Here is a 21,143-nt window from a genome sequence, read left to right as displayed (position 1 = left end):
TAGGTAGGTAGGTAGGTAGGTAGGTAGGTAGGTCAGATGGATGTAGGCATGTTTGTATGTATGTATGTATGTATGTATGTATGTATGTATGTATGTATGTGGGTAGGTAGGTAGGTAGGTAGGATGGATGTAGGCATGTCGGTATGTATATAGGTAGGTAGGTAGGTAGGTAGGTAGGTAGGATGTATGTATGTATGTATGCATGCATGCATGCATGCATGTATGTATGTATGTATGTATGTATGTATGTATGCATCCCCCCATCTATTGTTCTTACCATTCTTAGGTGTGTGTGGGGGGCTACCTATTGCCACATGGTTATAACTGTGCTGTTGGGTACCTGCAATGACAAGAAGCAATGACAGATCTGTTGAGTGACCATGGGCACATGGACAACAGAGTCAGGGCAGAAACTTCCCTGATCACAAAAGCAAATGCACATACATGTTCACCTTTATTTGATGTGTTTAGTAGTGATGGGACAAATGAATTCAATGTGTCAGGGCTTGTTCTGAGCACAAAAGGACATGTCTTTGAATCCTGGATTTGAAGCCTGTTTGATTTCACAGAAAACCACATGATTGGTGACTAACGAGGCCTTGTTTAACCTTGGTCATGTGATTGGTTGGTTTACAGCAAGGGCGTAGGAACCGGGGTGGGGGTGGGGGGGGTGTGGGGGGGGGGGGGGGGTGTGTCCGTATTGGACAAACGCGCATTTGTCCCCCCCAATAACATGGAGAAGAAAAAAATTGATTTTGAAATATTTGACTCGCGAGCTTTATTTTGAAAGACACCACGGACTTCTCTCCGACACAGCCCCTCCCCTCAGGGAGTCAGGCTGGCTGAGTGAAGCAGGAGTCGGAGCAGACACAGGTGTCAGAGACAGGCGGCAGCAGTTCAGCGAGTTCTTGTCATGGGCAAAAGAAAGAAAGGAAATGTGAGTTGGTAATAATTTAGTCCAAGAGGATAATTGTATTTCTGGTCAAACGTTAGACTGGCTGACTAACATAAACATCTTGCCAGGCAGCATTAAACATTAAACAACACTACTAGTCAACAAAAAATGGTGAATTGTACAGTAACAGACAAAAACCATTTGACACGAAATAAATAAAAAAGTTGAATCTCCACATAAAAATGGAGTTTGTAAGTGTGATTGTTGCTTGTTTGTGACATTCTCATCACATTTTATCTTTAAACCTTATTCATGTCACTTTTTCCATATAAGAGACCAGAGGAAGTTCAGCAGGAAATGATGAAGAAGGTGAGACAGGCAGCGCCAGACCTGCTGAGGGTGAGACAGGCAGCGCCAGACCTGCTGAGGGTGAGACAGGCAGCGCCAGACCTGCTGAGGGTGAGACAGGCAGTGCCAGACCTGCTGAGGGTGAGACAGGCAGCATCAGACCTGCTGAGGGTGAGACAGGGAGAGCCAGACCTGCTGAGGGTGAGACAGGGAGATTCAGACCTGCTGAGGGTGAGACAGGGAGATTCAGACCTGCTGAGGGTGAGACAGGCAGCGCCAGACCTGCTGAGGGTGAGACAGGCAGCGCCAGACCTGCTGAGGGTGAGACAGGCAGCGCCAGACCTGCTGAGGGTGAGACAGGCAGTGCCAGACCTGCTGAGGGTGAGACAGGCAGTGCCAGACCTGCTGAGGGTGAGACAGGGAGAGCCAGACCTGCTGAGGGTGAGACAGGGAGAGCCAGACCTGCTGAGGGTGAGACAGGCAGCACCAGACCTGCTGAGGGTGAGACAGGGAGAGCCAGACCTGCTGAGGGTGAGACAGGGAGAGCCAGACCTGCTGAGGGTGAGACAGGGAGATTCAGACCTGCTGAGGGTGAGACAGGCAGCGCCAGACCTGCTGAGGGTGAGACAGGCAGCGCCAGACCTGCTGAGGGTGAGACAGGCAGCGCCAGACCTGCTGAGGGTGAGACAGGGAGAGCCAGACCTGCTGAGGGTGAGACAGGCAGTGCCAGACCTGCTGAGGGTGAGACAGGGAGAGCCAGAACTGCTGAGGGTGAGACAGGGAGAGCCAGACCTGCTGAGGGTGAGACAGGCAGCACCAGACCTGCTGAGGTGCAGGTAGGTGTTACAGTGAAGCATGAGATGGTTTTAGGTGGCTGATGAGAGGAAGATTTGAATGTAATAATAAGTGAACACAGTTAATTACAAGTAGAGCTGGGCAGTACGGTTGAAAGGGACTTTACAGAGTTTTGAATTTTTATGCTCGCGATCGCCCCCTCAGGCCAAAAGCGTAACGGCAGCTTCAATAGTAGGCTCGTGCACGTGGCATGCATGCTGTACGTGCACACTCCTTAACGAAAATAACAGCTGAGACAGTCAGCTCTGTGTGTGTGTGTGTGTGTGTGTGTGTGTGTGTGTGTGTGTGTGTGTGTGTGTGTGTGTGTGTGTGTGTGTGTGTGTGTGTGTGTGTGTGGCCCGGAGGACAGAGGACAGGAGAACACGCAGCTAATTAATTAAATAATGTGGTTCTGTAGCTTTCTCTTCAGCACAGCCGACAAAGGTTTATGATGGGTCAGTCCTCCTGCATGCTCAGATCATTCCCTTCCCTTGCTTGAAAAATTGTTCCAAAATGAAAGTTGAACCCACATCTTTTTATCTGTGAATTCAATGCCGTTCGGCGAGTCTCAAATAAAAATTTGGGCATCTTATTGTAAAAAAAATACCATTAATGTAAAAAAAAACCTCTAAATAAACTATGTTCCCATCCGGAATCGAACCCAGGGCTTCTGCACAAAAATCCAACATCTTACCCGGTGAGCTAACACGCCAGTGACATCACCTGTATCTGTTTGTTTTAACAACGGTTCGGAGGGCGATGCCTGAGCGTGAACGCGCATGAAGCAGCCTGCTCGACCCGAGCATCTCGCTTTTTCTGTGATTTTACAGAAAAACAGGCGATCACAGTAAAAATGCCAGGGCTCATTCTACAGGACCAGGGCATTGCAGGAGAACGTATGAAGAAGACATTTATTATTTCTATACATGTTTTGGCTGTCACACTTCCATAATGCACCTTTAAGAACAAAATAAATTCTGTACATGCTTCCTTAAAAATATTAGAAAAAATAAGTGTTAAACTCTGCTTTCTGGTGCATTTAAACTGCAATTTTGGCCACTGCTTGTCTCTTTTGTCCATCTGAAAATTAATGTACTTCCAGCTGCTGCTGTGAGTGAATTATTCCATTTTTCACTCTGTCAGAAGCTAACGGATTTTTCTGATTGTTGGTCAGCGTTGTTGGCTGATGTAGTTTGAAATATTCTGATGAGAGTCAGATCAATTCAGACTGAATATTCACAGCTTTAGTCTTGTATTAAATCTGTTTACACATCTCTACCCATATGAATAAGATAAAATATCCTTCATTCATATTATTAAATAAAAATAAAACAGTACTGACACATAGACAGCTTTTTAAATAATTAAAATGTCCACGTTGGCCAGTAATCACCTGGATCTGGCTAATGGGGAGCCTAAGGGGCTCCACACACGGGAGGCGACCCACGGCAAAGCCGTCTACGCGTTCTGTTCCATGGCGAAATCGAAACTTCCGTTGTTTTGACTGGCTGTGTCAGGTTGGAGGGAGTTAAGGTTATTTAAGCGATTCAGAGTTAATAAAGCGGTAGATATGATGTTTCACAAGGTGCTGCTAGAGTTATGTGAAATCTTACTTCTGATTTTACTATAAAACATAATAATAATCAACTTCTCCTCCATGTTTGCTCGGAGACGTACGGAGCATCCTGTCCGCTCATTGGTCAGTGAATGAAACCTCCGTTGATTGGTCCTCGTCCGAGCGACAGCGATGAAAAGTTGAAAATATTTCAACTTTCTGGGATCGCGTCGCTGGGTCGCCTGTGCACGACACGTGCACGAGCGCAAAATTTCACACTCACGTTTTTCGCGTTTCACTTAGTAGGAGAGAGACCCGCGATTATCGCTTTGTCACACATGTCTCATTGAAAATGAATGGAGGAGAGGCGACGTCGCCTCCCGTGTGTCGAGCCCCTTACCCCCCTTTCAGCTGATACAGAATGCGACAGCAAGATTTCTGACTAATACGGGCCGTCGGCAGCACATCACTCCAATTTTAGCAAGACTTCACTGGCTTCATGTGGACTATCGCATGTGTTTTAAAATGTTATTGTTTGTTTTTAAGGCCTTGAATGGCTTAGCACCACCTTACATATCTGAGTTACTCACTCCTCTCTGTTCAGGTGACCTACACCTACTACAGATTACCCGTCTACGCTGCAAAACCTGTGGTGAATGAGCTTTCTCTGTCTGCGCTCCTAAACTTTGGAATGATTTCCCGTTGGATATCAGACTCTCCCCCTCCATTGGGGGTTTTAAGTGTCGCTTAACGACTTACTTTTATTCCCTTGCTTTTACTGCCTAGCTATTTTATCTAGGTTTACTTACACTAGTATTTTACCTATTTTACTGAATTCTCTTGTTTGGTTCTTTGTGCTATGCTCTAGCTGTTCTATTCTTTTATATTAGTCTTTTAACCTTATATGTTATTACCCCTGTACAGCACTTTGGTCAGCTCACAAGCTGTTTTTAAATGTGCTCTATCAAATAAATGGAACGGAATGATATATATATATATATATATATATATATATATATATATATATATATATATATATATATATATATATATATATATATACATATATATATTCTCGACCGGAAAAGGGTGGCTTGCCACCTCCGGGTCGGGGGAGTGGTCCTACCTCAGGTGGAGGAGTTTCAGTATCTCGGGGTCTTGTTCACGAGTGAGGGTAGGAGGGATCGGGAGATCGACAGGCGGATTGGTTCGGCGTCTGCAGTGATGCGGACGCTGAGCCGATCTGTCGTGGGGAAGAGGGAGCTGAGCCAGAAAGCCAGGCTCTCGATTTACCGGTCGATCTACGTCCCAATCCTCACCTATGGTGATGAGCTTTGGGTAATGACCGAAAGAACGAGATCGCGGATACAAGCGGCCGAAATGAGTTTCCTCCGTAGGGTGGCCGGGCTCAGCCTTAGAGATAGGGTGAGGAGCTCGGACATTCGGGAGGGACTCGGAGTAGAACCGCTGCTCCTCCGGATCGAAAGGAGCCAGTTGAGGTGGTTTGGGCATCTGGTCAGGATGCCTCCTGGACGCCTCCCCGGGGAGGTGTTTCGGGCATGTCCTGGCGGCAGAAGGCCCCCGGGTCGACCCAGGACACGTTGGAGAGGTTACATCTCCAATCTGGTCCGGGAACGCCTTGGGGTCCTGCCGGAGGAGCTGGTGGACAAGGCCGGGGAGAGGACGGCCTGGAGCTCCCTAGTTGGGATGCTGCCCCCGCGACCCGGACCCGGATAAGCGGAGGAAGACGACGACGACGACGACATATATATATATATATATATATATATATATATATATGTATATATATATACATATATATATATATACATATATATATATATATGTATATATATATATATATGTATATATACATATATATATATATATATATATATATATATATATACATATATATATATATATATACATATATATATATGTATATATATATATATATATACATATACATATATATATACATATATATATATATATACATATATATGTATATATATATATGTATATATATATATACATATATATGTATATATATATATGTATATATATATATATACACATATATATATATATATATATATATATATACATATATATATATATATATATATATATATATATATATATATATATATATATATATATATATAAGACATTCACACATATGGTGCACATATATGCAAATCACCCTGACGTTGACCGTTTTTTAGCACAGTTCTGCTCAGGACGAGGGATTTGGCAATGACGACCAAAAATCGCACAATGGGATCCGGGCATAAAACTCTGGAAACTGCCAAAAAAAGACTCCAAGCCTTGTCCAGCTGCCTAAAGAATAGAGGGATAAACGTTAGCATTGATTATTAGAATGATTGGGAACATCTAAAACAAAGATCTCTGTGTGCATTGCTCATTAGGGGATAGAGATTACTTCACCTACATGACAACAATTAGCATCTGTAAAACTGACAGAGGTTATTGACATTTCTTAGAGCAACATAGATCTAACTGCAAAGCCACAAAAAGGTGTCACTCTTAAAATATACATTAGAATATTTCCTAATAATAACATTTTACTCTTTTTGACGTTGGATGTGCTACTACTAGTTTACCCGTTTAATTATAGATCCACTAGGATAAATACAACAAAGTTTATGTCTCACCAAATAGAATATTTACTAAGAAATCACAATGTAACTATTGAAGCACTACTTGGTGTGTGTGTGTGTGTGTTTGTGTGTGTGTGTGTGTGTGTGTGTGTGTAAACAGTTAGTCCTGCTTGTTGATATGGGAAACTGCGCTGATCCTGCTGCTGTTTGTTTGCGTTCACATTTATTAAATCCATTTTTTCAGACAGTTTTAAAAAGTCTGGGGATGGGAGGGAATGTGGGTATGCAGGGCCTTTTTAATTTGTTAAGCACTTTGAGTTGCGTGCATTGTAGGATTAAGTGCTATATAAATAAAGATGATTGATCTTTTGATGTAAAAACTGCATTGAAAATTATAGAAACCCTATTTTTCTCCACAGGTGTGTGTGTGTGTGTGTGTGTTTGTGTGTTCATTTTCATCTCTGTAGTCTGTTTAGATCAGGGGTGTCAAACATGCGGCCCGCGGGCCGGATCCGGCCCGCAAGCGGGTTAAATCCGGCCTGCGAGATGGTTGTGTAAACTTTATTTTCATACTTTACAATGTAGAGTGAAAATAAACGTATCTTTGTGAGCAAGTTTTCTCTGTAATGAGTATAAATAAAACAAAGCTGCGCTCAAGGCTCACACAAGAACTTGAATCACATCCTGAAGTTGGCCGCCACTCAGGATGTGACTTCTGATGTCGATGTGCCGGTGAAAGCTAAACGATGTAAAGTAAAATGAGTCAAATATACTTTAAGTGCTGCATGAAACTGATCTAGCCATGTGATCTGTAAGCTCTTTGAATACCTAAGGAATGTTTTTATTATGTATTGATTTTTTGATTTTTTTCAAATGTTCAAGTACCCTTCAGGTGTTGTACTTGTACTATTTTGGATACACTGTCCTCAGGCTCCAGCCTTGTTTTATATTGATTGTATTAAAACAAAGAAAACAATCTGAAGTTGTTTTTAATTTACCGGTCCGGCCCACCTGGGACTAGATTTCCCTCAATGTGGCCCCTGAGCTAAAATGAGTCTGACACCCCTGGTTTAGATACACAAAAATGATCACATTTATCAATCGCTGTGCTTTTTTTGGAATTTTTTTAAAATTTAGTTAAATTTACCATTCTGCCTATTCTGTTTTGGTTTGACTTCCTGCCAGAATTCACGTGGCTCACTCACAGCTCGCAAAATATTAAAGCTCATGCCAAAGTGATCACTGCACGGCGCAGCTAATGTGACAGAGAGCGTAGGTTAACAAAGGCGCTGATTAGAAGCGCTCATCATTCCTCGGCGCTTTGCGGCGTATCGTCGTGCTTCCGCGCCTGTTGTGTTCTGGACGTTATTTTTGTTCCAAACTTTTCGTTATTTTTGTTCCAAACTTTTCTCTGCAAAACAAAATGTTCCACATAAAGGACTGAGCTACTTGGTACATGTAAGTGACCAGCCATGAAATAGTTCAACACCATAACTTGCCGTAAAGAAATGAGCTGATGTTGTTTAAATGATTTAATAGAGTTGTATGCATAGGTCTGCATTCAAGCATGAAAAAGGCACCGCTGCTAATGGATCCTAGGGTTGGGCAACATGGCCTAAATTCAATGTCACCATATGTTGAGGATTTCTCCTCGATAACGATACATGGACAATAACTACAGGTATGCGCAGCAACAAAAGTTGTCCACTAGATGGGGCTCTCACATGTATTACGTTGAGTCACATTTCTATGTGACTCAAGGTGGGACAGCTTCTTAAAGGGACATGAATGTTGCCGACCTACACGCATCTTTTCATTGTGTCGTCATCACTTATTATTACCAAATTCATTGACATCGGAAAAATAATCTTGATGTAAGTCAGAAATTTCGATACTGATAATTTTTCGATTTAGTGCCCAGCCCTAGTGGGTCCCCCTGCCCTGTGGTGAACTCTGGTGTCAAACAGGCCGGAGAGCTGTCCTGCTCACCGCTGTAGCAACTAAACCAAAAGACCACCAAGGGTTTCTCTCAACATTAGACAGTAAGACTTTATTACACATCATGATGTTATAGAAATAAAGTCCCATTCAAAATGCTGTTTGTTTTCTTCTCAAACGTTTATTGGAATACCAACCATGTCTGTCGGCTGGCTGTTCAAAAGTCGGTTTCCTTTGAGAGGAGGTGGAGGGCGAAGAAGAGGAGGGTCCGAATATCGTAAACAAGGATAAGCACAGATTTATCTGATGTCTTCTTATGATAAAAGAAGTAACATAATTAAAACTGCGTTTATCCATGCCGTTATAGACCAGCCCTCCTCTCCACTGAGACGGTCAGTCAGAGAGCATACACCATAAAGGTCAGCACACTCAGGTCAGTGAAGAGGACATTACAGAAAAATAAGTCAAGCACTTGAGAATGGCTCAAAAGGTACACGTCAGAACACAGGTGTGGAGTGAGGCGATTCAGGCTGTACACAGTGGAGGACAGTGATAAAGTGGGCTGCCTGCAACACACGCACAGTGGGTGTCCATGTTCAAGGTTTGTACGTCCTCTTAGATCCAAACCCTGAACATCTGTGTTAGTGTTGAAAGCAGGACCACGTTGTCGCACCTACAGAGACAGAAGGAAGGGGTAGAATGGTACAAGAGCTACTGGTAGGCAAAAGCACACACCTCGCCCATGTAACTTTCACCCGTCCGCTAATTTTAATTGGAACAAGTAAAAATAAACTGATTTACAAGGAAAATTACAAAAAATACGTGTCGAACCCTCAGGCCTTTGATCATCTAGGGTCTTTTGTCTCGCACTATTGACAGTCTTCCCTTTTGACTTTCATTCTTGCATAAATTGTGTGGAGAAAGCTGCCTGACGCTGGCAATCAAACAGAGGCGGGGCTTTAATGCAGGTCCAGAGAGCCTCAAAAACAGGAGCGTCAGCGAGCATGGAGGACAGATGAGCGCGGTGGAGAAAATACTACCCGTGGGCTAAAAGTGATCAGGGAGACTCTGACAGTCTTTGTGATGTTTCTCAGAGTCATATTTTTCATGTCACAGTGAGGATTCTGATGTCAAATGGAACAGAAAGTCCGAGTCGCACAAAACGCATCGGTCAGAAGCAGGTTTCCTAGTGATGTCAAACGGTAGCACAGGTGTCCTAAGGCGAGCTCAGGGAGGACAGAAACCTCCCGTGGAGCAGAAGGGCAGGTCACCAAAGGATGTTCTAACACCGACAAGGTGCTGCGGTTGTGTGGTTTCAGATACACGCATGAATGCACATTCAAGAAATGCTAAGAGAATTAAATGGAAGCCTTCATTACGTTTTCTAAGATTGCTGACGACAAAAGTAGCTAAGGAACTCTGATCTGAGATTTTCAGAGATGGTCAGTGATGCTTTTTCTCTCCCCAACTACTGTTGAAATCTGGGGTACTAAAACATACACAAACCCTGTTTTTATTCTACAAAAAGAGCGGTGAGAATACTTCCTCAAAGTTGTTACAGAACTCCAACCATTCCATTATTCGCTAAGTTGAAAGTGCTAAAACTGGGGATGAAAATGGTAAATGGCCTGTATTTGATATAGCAACTTATATATATATATATATATATATATATATATATATATATATATATATATATATATATATATATATATATATATATGTGTGTGTGTGTGTGTGTGATGGTGTGATGGTGGGGTGGAGGAGCAGCAGTCTCCAGCACATCTCTGGTGGGAAAGGAGCCTGAGTTGGTGTGTGAGGGTGAGATGTTCCGAATAGATATAGTCGGACTCACCTCAACGCATGGCTCTGGCTCTGGAACCAGTGTCCTTGAGAGGGGGTGGACCTTCTACCACTCTGGAGTTGCTCCCACTGAGAGGCACCGAGCAGGGGTGGGCATACTAGTTACCCCCCCATCTTGGTGCCTGTACGTTGGGGTTTACCCCAGTGAATGAGAGGGTAGCCTCCCTCCGCCTACGTGTGGGGGGACGGGTTCTGACTGTAGTCTGTGCTTAATTCAATTCAATTCAAGTTTATTTATAAAGCGCCAAATCACGACAAGAGTCGTCTCAAGGCACTTCACATAATAAACATTCCAATTCACAGTTCATTAAGCCAATCAGAAATAACGTTTCCTATATAAGGAACCCAGCAAATTGCATCAAGTCACTGACTAGTGTCATTGACTATACAGCAATCCTCATACCAAGCAAGCATAAAGCGACAGTGGAGAGGAAAACTCCCTTTTAACAGGAAGAAACCTCCAGAGAATCCTGGCTCAGTATAAGCAGCCATCCTCCACGACTCACCAAACTACAGTTCAGACTATCCGCCCTTTGTGTAGACCTTGGAGGGGGTGCTGGAAAGCGCTCCTTCTGGTGACTCCCTCGTTCTGCTGGGCGACTTTAATCATTTAATACATAGGTAGCCAATCAAAGCTACACTGAGATTAGTCCAAACTGGGATTTTTAAGGATAGGTTCAACAATGGGCCCATTCGGTCAAACAACTTAACAAACAAGGTAGTAGGAATAATGTCTAGAATGCATGAGGTCCATTTCATGTGTTTTTGAATAAGGAAAATGTCCTGGAAGTAGATGGGCGTATAGAAGCCAATAGGGAGCCTAAGTCACTTCTGCATCATGGGTCCCCAGAAGAGGGAAAAAATTAATGCAAGTCAATGGGGCTAAAATTGCTATTTTCTAATCCACTTTGCCTTACCCCCAAATTCCACTACCTCCGCTCCGCCCCCACCTTCCACAGCCGCTCGCTTCCGAACTCAGTTTTTACTGGTACCCGCTCTACAACGGCTCCGCTCCGGTGCGGAGACCTGAGGTGCTCAAACAGGCATGCGATACAGTCCGAGCAATAGACGCGGAAGTTAGATCCAAACACCCGTTGTGTGGGAGAAGCATCGAAATGAACTGTTTAATCTGCCCATCATTTGTGTTGAGAGATCAGCAGTGTTTGGATCAACAGGGTGACTACTTTGATAGTGGAAACTGTATTTATGGCTTACTTTTGTGCATTTAAAGTTCAGCCGCCATTGATAGTTGTTAAAAGTTGTTAAACCTGTGCATATGAAACAAAAAACGCCTTTTGTTTATCGATTTATTGTGAAAAACGGAAGTTGTGCTTGCTCCCTTTCCTGTTGGTGCTCCGGCATCCGGCAAAAATAGAATCGATCCTATTTTTGCCGGACGCCGGAACAGAGGGCGCCGCACTGCCGCAGTAGTGGAATGGCTCTGATTGACTACAACGGGACCAATTTTGCTGTGGAGTTCGTGCCGGAGTGAAGCGGAGCGGAGGTAGTGGAATTTGGGGGTTACGCCCTGGATCACACATATGATGTACTGCTATTTAAATGAAAACTAATGATAGGTGTTTTGACCACGCCAGTCACGTACTTTGAGATTTATCAGCTTGCAAATGTTCGTAATCAGCACGACTATAAACAAACCCTACAAATTGGCACACCACATATGTGACGTCAGCACATAAGCTCCTCTCCCCTAGCGTAGCTGCTACTTACCACATGACCAGATTTATGGTGGTTCCTTCCTCCAGTGGGAAGTTTGCTGAACTTACAGCCATTTTCCCTGTTTTTCTCCGTGTCTGGTTTGATGACGTCACTTTTGTGAAGCGCATTAGTAGTCCTGGACTTATTTTCACGTAAAACCTAAAACTGAGTTTCTCCCTGTTCGAAAAAAAGCGTGTTCTTGATATCAAAATGTGTCTTTAACCCTCTCAGGCTCAAAATAAGTTTTGATAAAAGGACGAACAACTAAGTCCTTCAGGGGTACTTCTGAGTAAAAAAATGCTCATGAAATTCGTATGTGCAGTAATCAGGTAGGTAGGTTTTAACATAGCAAATCTGCAACACCTGCCTCCAGAGGGTTAAAATCAGTGATGGGAAAGTTACTTTAAAAAGTAATTAGTTATAGTTACTGATTACTTTGTCAAAAAAGTAACTCAGTTTCAAACTGAGTTACAAGATTATAAAAGTAACTAATTACCAAGAAAAAAACTACTTAGTTACTTTTTTCATTAAAGAATGCAAGAATTACTACAATAGTAAAATATAAATGACTAATGACTGGAACATAATAAAATGTATGTCCAAATGTTTTATATAAACCTGAATAATTTAAATAAATAAGCACTTAACAGGAGGAACTACTAACAGGAATATTACACGTATCTAGACTATTAAAAGGTCACTGTGTGATATTTAACAAGACCCCAATCAGCCAACATTTAAAATTGCAAATAGAAACACCTGTAAAGGTTCCCGAGCCTTTAAATGGTCTCTCAGTCTAGTTAGATTACAGAAATGAATGTAATTTTGTACAGTATTTTAATTTTTCCAGCTTCACATAATTGTGTGTTTTTAGCAGCATTTCTGTTGCTGCTAATCTAGTAACGGTTAAATAAATAAATAAAATCCTTTAAAATGACACTAGAAGAGGCACAAGCCTGATGGAGGACTTACATTTACTAACGTGGGTCAGACCCAACCACAGAAGAGCTGAAGCTGGGTGGTGAACACACACAGGTAGTTCTGATAACACCTGAGCTCCATGACGTCTGAGACTGATGCATCAGTGTTACAGCGGGACTAAAGACATGATCAGAAACAGGTTACAGCTGGATGATCTAGGAAGGTAGAAGATCAGGACGTCTGAGCGGTGAACAGGTGAGCGGACCTTCAGGACGTCCCGCTGTCACGCTAAGAAGATCCACACCTGCAGCCATAGATATTCATCACGTCTTCCTCGTTCTTCACGGCCGTGATGCACTTGGATGAAAACATCTACCTCTTTGGCTCCTGATCAGCTGATGACAGCTTCAACACACCGCGCTGCTTAACGCACGCATTTCCTTATCAGTAACAGAAACAACGTTTTGTTAAAAGAAGATGGTAATTAGTTTGCTCGTTACTGAAAAACATATTAAAGTGGTTATTTTAAACGGCGTTATTCCCATCACTGCTCTGTTGTGTCTACAGCAGCAGCGACTGAGACCGTGAGGGTCTCCGCCCACCCGGCCAATCACCATGGTGTTTGTAAGTGCGTTACCGACACCTCTCTCTCCCTGGCTGCAGCTGAAGTGTGGCGGTCAGAAAGCCTCACGCTGCTGCTCAACGTTCGACAAGCACATAGTAACGCACAACCGTCCGTCCCCAGTAACGGTAACGGCGTTGCAACGGCGGGAAAAGTAATTAATTAGATTATTCCGTTACCTATAAAAGAACGCCGTTAGTAACGCGGTTATTTTAAACGGCGTTATTCCCAACACTGGTTAAAATTCATGGACATCGTATATCCATGGCACGAAACAAGCGGAATTAGAAAATAGCGTTTTTAGCCCCGTTGACTTGCATTCATTTTTTCGTTCTTCCAGGGACCCGTGATGTGGAAGTGACAGGTTCCCTAAGGTCAAAGAGGAAGCCAATGGGCCAATGAGGGAGGGGTTAGGGTTAGGGTTTCTGCCACAGGCCACGCCTTCAGAGTGCCAAAAGTGCAACAGTGGAGAGAGTGAGGACTCAGCAACCAATCGTGCAGTGACGCTGCCGCATGCATGCTTGCCACTGCCATGTGCTCATTGGCCGACGCGCTTGTACGGTTTGAATCATCATCACTTATACACATCCTTGTGTGCTTGCAGACACTGTTTGCTCTCTCACAGTTTACAAATGCCATCTCATGATGTACATTTCCACTTGCGAGGTAAAACTTCCTCACTCATATCACGTCTAAGAGTTATATGTCACTCTAAATACGTGCATTCTCATATTACCTATAGTGCATGGGGTGTGATGTGCCACAGCGCTCCCATAAGACTGTCCCAGTGCACCAGCAAAGGAAGGCATTTCACTAAATGTATCTATGGTGCCTCCATTTTCAAGTCTCGTCTCTGTAACTTACCTGTCCTCACCTTACCTACCCTCCCAACTACAACGACGGATTGAAAATTACAGCATCAAGATTTAAATACTTACAATTAATGCAACACTTTGACACCCCTAGCATTTTTACCTATCGTATTTTCCGGAATATAAGTCACACTTTTTTTCATAGTCTGGCTGGTCCTGCGACTATACCAAAGTGACTTATATACCAAATTATGTATACCGCGCTGCTGCGGGCCGGCTCCGACCCAGGAATGAGCTCCCCTGTCCCCCTGGGAGGGCTTCAAACACCGCCATCACCTGCTGCAGCCTGTGGCGGGGTGCTGCAGGCCGGCTCCGGCCCAGGAATGAGCTCTCCCCGCCCGCTGGGAGGGTTTGAAACACCGCCGTCCTCTGCTGAAGACCGTGGCGCGCTGCTGCGCCCTGGTTGTTTATTCTGTTATTGTAACCGGTACTTGTCTTGCAATGTGAATTGTTTGGTCTCAGATTTTGTAAGAAAAATAATCAAATTTCCCCCCAAACTGCGACTTATGACTTATAGTCCAGTGCGACTTACATTTGTTTTTTCTTCTTCATTATACATTTTATGGCTGGTGCGACTTATACTCCGGAAAACTCACCAAAAGCAACAAGGTTTTAAACATGCATCCCACAGTAATGAAACCTGAATTTGAAACCAAATCATTTGTTCATCTGAGTCAGCTATTAATAAGTGAGATGTGAATTTGAAATCTGGAGGTTTTTAGGATAGTGCTGAAAAATGAGAGGTTTAAGATTATGTGAACAAGTCACGATGAGATGAAGCATGAGGAAGAATGCTACTTTACCTTTTGGATGGCTTCGACCAAGAGTCACAAAACCAGAAGAAATGAAGCTGTGAAGGTCACTGCCCCCGCTGCTTCGGACACTCTCCTTACCGTAGTGGAGACCTGGCCATGCACACATACACATCCATGTAAGGCAACGTGTTTGTCAAAGACAGCAGCAAATTCAGAGTTCCTGTAATCTCTTTGTTACAGAGAAATGGAGAAAGTAGTGTGTGTGTATTTGGCGGTGGCGCGGGGGGGGGGGGGGGGGGGGGGGGCATTCGGGATTTGAGTCCCAAAAGAAATCTTAAAAAGTCCCATGCAGGCCCCTAGTGTAAAGCAAGTTGGAGTTATTGACCTAGAAAAGTTCTCCTTTCGTCTCTTACTCAAGGTAACTCCAACACAGCAGAGTCTGCTCCTCTTGAGGACCAGGGTTCCAGAGTGTGTGTACAGGTGAGTCCAACTGTCTCGATTTAAAAGCTTTGTGAATATCACATTTGGCCAAAACATGCCTTCAACCCTTGAGTGATAGGTCTGGATGTCATGCTACTTAGCCTGTCAAGTTCAAAGTATGTACTTTAGTGACCCACTGTTACTATGTAGGTATCGTTGTCTGAAGTGAATGGGTCAAATGCTTTGGCTGACATGGTGTCAATGGTGTCTCATCATGGTGTCTTTGAACAGATGTTCGGGGCATTTGCTTCGGCATCTCGTCACAGTTATAACTGTTTGACTTGTCTGCTCATTGTCTCCTTCTCTCTTCACAGCCACGGCTGAAATCCCACCGCCACGCCTACAAGATCCCAAGTTTTTTTTGTTTGTTTTTGCGCTGTTTCCCAAAGAAGCAGCGGGAACTACTATGTTGTCGCTTGTGATCACAGCCGGCAGGCAGCAAGGAGGAGGAGGCAGGGCAAGGTGCAGTTACAGCACAAGTTACTGAGATTAAAATTAGAAAGGTAGCAGTGGATATAATGCTTTGTGGTTTACATGTTTCAAAAGCATTAAGATTAACGAGTGTTGACGATCTTGACAGGGTTTCCTCCAGTGCTTATTAGGCCAGGTTCTCCTCCCCCCACCAGGCTAAGCATCACTTATTCATGTAAAATGTATTTATTTTTTCATGTCTGACTTTAACCGCATCTAATACTGCATTACGGCGTGAGCGCAACAGCGACAACTTAAGATCGATGTGTGAGCAGCCTGAGAGGTCGGGTGTTTTCATCAGAACCCTTTAAACCTCCAGCAGGCTACGCTGCACTATTGACGTGTTAGCGCGCACAACTTAGCGACGTGACATGTCTCGGAGAAAACGTAAAAACATGTTGGACGCCTCTTCTGAGGCAGGAAAATAACACCTCTCCTTAAGCAGAGCACGATGTCGCCTCGGCTCGTTCACGGCCGAGCCGGTGTCGGTACAGGGTCTGCTCCGGTGAAAGATCGGCTCGGGGTCCTTCGACTGCCGATGACGTCAAAGTACAGCAAACCCACTCGGACAAAATACACTACACATCTTTACTGTTGGAAAGAATTTAGCAGTTTTGTTATTAAAATAATGTTTCTTAAGACGTAAGTTTGTGTTTATAATGGTATTTGTAAAATAAAACACTATATTGTATTATTCTTCCGGCACTCACAGGGAGCAGTCGCTTCTGCCTTTCCTCCCTTATCTGTATTTTCCCAAGGCTCTTTTTGTCCCGTCTGCCTACAGAGCGCTTCTCTGCATTTCCTCTGGAAATCACTATTTTTCAGCATGGATTTAATTAATTGGTCATTCAACGTGATTGATAAGATTTTTTCTACAATGAGGACGGAGGAGGGGGCTCACGCTTGTCCTCAGGGGACACACGCAGCGGGATATATGTTCGATTCCTGGAAGAAGTGGAATGTCATCTGTCTCTCTTAGCTGTCCATTGAGGACGTCGAAGATTTGTGGATATTTGGCCTGATGATCGTTGGATTTCTTCTGATTGGAGTGGGAGGATATCTGGCTTTCCGCAAAATTGGGATGACGGGAGCGATTGGAGGGCGACCCGCATCCATGGACGGCACCGCCCGTGTGGATACCTCACAGACTGGGACGTTGCTCTAGGTGAATCGCAAGCTGGACAATGTCTTAGCTGCGTTACCGGTGTTAGCGCGCAGGATTGATAACATCTCGGAAAGAGTCACCGGACGGTGGGGAGATGTTTAATCACTGAATTGGCTTCACTGGAGGACTTGAATGATCAATACAGACTTTAAGGCAGAGAGGAAAAATTATCTCTGCCTGACCCAAAACAAAGTTCTGTTATCGAATCTGACGCCATAAGCAGCCTTGGAGTTGCATGCAAAACCCCCACGCTGGAAGGAATGCAGACAAATGCTGTGAATCTCTATCCACCCCCCCCCCCCCCCCGCCTTCAGATTGTGGTCTCTACCGAGGTCATTAAGCTAAAGGACTCACTGCTCTCTGTGCTTCCCCATGACCTCCCTCCCACCTGCGGAGCCAGCTGGTTGAGCGACACAGGCAGCCCCCGCTGAGGAAACCAGGATCCCAGCCCCCCCCCCACCACCACCACCACCACCTACCGGGTCTCATGTAGTGAACTGTGACGTTTGTGCTTACATGTCGGGTGTTTTTTGCATTAGAGTGCTACACCCTGCTGGTGTAACCCTGTTAATGCCTTTTTTCTCCCTCCCCTGAACTTTCCTCATGTATTCCCTCATTCATCTACAAAGGAGCGCCGTCATGGCTGCTCCCGTGGTCTGCCTGTACCTGTCCTGTCTATATTTGTGTGTGTAACCTTGGTCAGGTTGTACCATGGAGTCAAGTTCCTACGCTCTGATCTGATCTGAGCGCTGGCAATAAAATTCATTCTTATTCTGATTCTGATAATGTTGAACTCCTCTTTGAGCACATCCCTTGAAGGATCATAGGTATTAGCAACACCTGTGAAATTGTATTTGCAGGAAAGAAGTGTGTCCCGTTTATTGAAGTATTTTGCGTTTAGTTTTTGACGTCTTGTCCATGCGTAGTTCAGGTACGCTCATAGCTGCTAGCCAAAACTCTGGAGTTAAAAGTTTTCTGGCTTTACTAAAATACCTGTCTGTACTTATTTGATTGATGGTAGTTTTACTTTCTATAAGACTCCAAATGTAATCATTTGGCATGTTTCTAATTCATAATTTGTAAGTATGTAATCGGTGATATTAGCATTAGCATTCCTAAGGGTTTTTCCATGTATATTAGCATTGCGCTAACCACTCGCTGCCAAATTGCAGTCTTTGAGATTAGAAAATCTCCTTTTGTCACATCGCAATTTAATTGCACATGCAGTTAATCGTTCAGCCCTAATATACATGCAGCTCTATGCTAAAAGTGTATTTTCAAAGAGGTAATGATGGATTTCTTTGTAAAAGTTGTCCATCTTTCCAACAGAAACATTTGCCTGGACCAACGTAACGTGATACCAACGTAACGTGATACCAACGTAACGTGATAACAACGTAACGTGATTACGCAATTCCGTAAGGTTCATGTTCAGCCAATCAACTACTTTGACGTCATCAGCAGTCGACGGACCCTGAGCCGATCTTGCGCCCGAGCAGATCTTGTACCGACACCGGACTGAGCTCGATAACTTTGACCCAGCACAGCCACTGGGTTGTTGGAGCTGCCCCGTGACTGCCTGATGGAAAACCAGCGGGTTTCATCAGACTCGTAAAGTTTCTTGTTTTTGCTGGGGACCCCCTGTATTTTACCGCTCCCTCCTTCAGTCTTCCCCCATTAAAATGATTCTGTAAATTCTGTGAATCAATAGAAAAAAATCTCTGTCTCTGCCAGCTGCAGTAAATGTAGTCTCCAAATAATAAATAAGAGGTGCATTCATCTGTGTATCTCCTTTGATCCGCAGTAGTGATGTTTTCAGCACCAGAACAATGAAGCAAACAAACAGATTCCTGAGTTTGTTAGTAATTTTATTTATTAGGTGCATCTGACCTTTTCTATTTTTCTCTGAAATGAAATCAAATTAGTGCTTCTATGGGTTATCTCCTCTCTGCACTAGAAAATTTTACTTTATTTAGAGACGTATCATAATTCCCCCCCCCCACCCCCACCCCCCCCACCCACCCACCCCACACACACACACACCCCGGCCGGCCCTACCGCCACAGCTGGAAAGATTCCTAGGGGAAACACTGAATGGGTTATTGATAAACATATTGATAAAATCCATGACATTATTTGGTCCTTCAAGAGCCGGGGTCCTATCACCTCGCGGCTCCAAGAGCCGACACCGGAGGACTGTCGACAACCTAATCTCCTCCAGCGCTGAGATTGCTGGGGTGTTGGTGAGGCCTTGACGTGGTTAGGAGGAATGCGGATCCACAAACTACTCAATCCCTGAGTGGACCGGGGTGATAACTGAGGGGTGGCCTAAGTGAGAGGTGGCCTGGCTTTTGAGCGTTTAGCCTCTAATACAAACGCAACTTCAGTTCTATTTCTTCTAGTCTTAGCCCTTAAGCTAGCTGCTATTGGAAGGCTGATCTCAGCATCAGCCAATCATGAAGAGCTTAAATGTATGCCCACCAATGGTGGGCAACCCTGTGGGTATGTAAGTGGAGCGACTCCACTGTTCGCCTCCGTTATCTCTTCAAGCCAAGCTTAAGAGCTTCATTAAAGGGCAATTATCCATTATCTACTCACCGACCATGTCCAGCGACGTCAGGACCTGCCCGGCCTGCCAGATGGGCTGCATCTCCAGCGGCGACCTGCACGCCAAATGTGGGGTCTGTCTCGGGGGTCATCACACTGGCCTGGCTTTGACCCCCAGGCCTCGTGCCCGTTTTGTGTCGCTCTGCCCATGGCTGAAAAGATCTGCCGGGTTGAGTATTTCACCCCCGCTGCCGCCGAGGAATTTCCGGTGGCTGACATGTACTCGCATGACAAGGCCTTACAGTTCTTCAACGACGGCCGGGAGCCATCTGGCTCCAACCAACTTGACGTTGACATTGACTGTGAGGAGTACGATGAGGCTGGCTGCCATAGCCCTTCTTTCCTCCTGGACAACACGGAGGTTGAAGAGCCTCTCTCAGCAGGTTCCTTTGCTCCAGTGCCTTCTTGCTGCTCCCTGCCGGCATTTAGAGCACTGCTCCAGGAGCTACCTGCCATCATCTCCGCGGCTGCGGTCCGCAAGGGGCTAGCCGTGCCAGAACCGGCTCCGCCTGAAGCAGATGATTTGGCGGGAATTTTCGGGGCAACACTGTTGGGATGGGGGGGGGGGACATGCTTGTCCCATATGGTGGCAGATTGCTGGCCCTCCCACACGCACAAGCACATAAATGTGTTGGAGCTTATGGCAGTGAGGAATGTGATCAGACACTTCGCTGCCCTTCTCGAGGGCCGTCATGTCGAAGTTCACACAGACAACCGGGTGGTGGCAGCCTACATAAATCGACAGGGGGGAGTTCCATCCCTCAGATTTACTGTGTTGGGCACATGTCCACCTGCTGTCCATCAAAGCCACCTACATTCCAGGGGTCCTGAATGTGGCAGCAGACATCCTGTCGAGAGGGGGACCCCGCGACTCCGACTGGCGTCTGCATCCCGCACTAATATCACAGATCTGGATCAAGTTCGGGGAACCATCTGTGGATCTGTTTGCGGCTTGCAAAAACACTCTGTGGTTTTCCCTGAGTCCCGGGGACCACTCCCCGCTCAGAGCGGACGCCTTCTCACACCAGCCCTAGCCTCAAACGCTCCTATATGCGTTTCCGCCAGTCCCACTGATTCCCCAACTCCTGGACCGAGTTCAGTCGGAATAACTCTCGGTAATTCTGGTAGCTCCCAGACGCTTGTCCGCGTCATGGTTTCCAGACCTGCAAGCGCTGGTGTCTGGCTCCCCATAGAGGGCGGACGCCCTTCTCCAGGCGGATGGGATAATCAAACATCCTCAGTCTGGCCGCTGAGTGGTCACGCTTAGAGGCTTCTGGGCTGCCGCATGATGTGGTCGCCACGATCAGAGTGCGCAGGCGCCTTCTACTGTTGCATCTTATGCTGCTAAATGGGCAGCTTTACAAAAACGGTGCACAGAATGGAATGTTCAAGCGCTCTCCTGCCAGCTGGCGGATGTCCTATCGTTTCTGCAGATACTGATGGACAGAGGTCTCGCATTCAGCACTATTAAGAC

At 45.0% G+C, this 21,143-nt stretch overlaps 1 protein-coding gene across 10 annotated transcripts in view; it reads right to left on the bottom strand.

Moving 5' to 3' along the window:
- LOC107397149 (protein shisa-6) overlaps positions 1-21,143 on the bottom strand; it is an 83,395-nt gene that overhangs the window by 16,673 nt on the left and 45,579 nt on the right. For 5 of the 10 annotated variants that reach the window (XR_008560499.2, XM_054736387.2, XM_054736388.2 and 2 more), the window contains exons 3-4: positions 14,995-15,096; positions 278-340 (exon numbers count right to left, since the gene is read on the bottom strand). Coding sequence is in view for 9 of the 10 variants with exons in the window: in XM_054736387.2 (XP_054592362.2) it covers positions 278-340; positions 14,995-15,096 (165 nt within the window). In the remaining variant the exon portion in view is untranslated. The remainder of the gene's footprint in view (positions 1-277; positions 341-14,994; positions 15,097-21,143) is intronic. The other 5 variants (XM_015977061.3, XM_015977062.3, XM_054736390.2 and 2 more) reach the window with 1 other exon arrangement.

Source organism: Nothobranchius furzeri, chromosome 16 (assembly GCF_043380555.1).
Source record: "Nothobranchius furzeri strain GRZ-AD chromosome 16, NfurGRZ-RIMD1, whole genome shotgun sequence".
NCBI lineage: Eukaryota > Metazoa > Chordata > Actinopteri > Cyprinodontiformes > Nothobranchiidae > Nothobranchius > Nothobranchius furzeri.
This window is presented reverse-complemented; position numbering and strand designations above follow the sequence as displayed.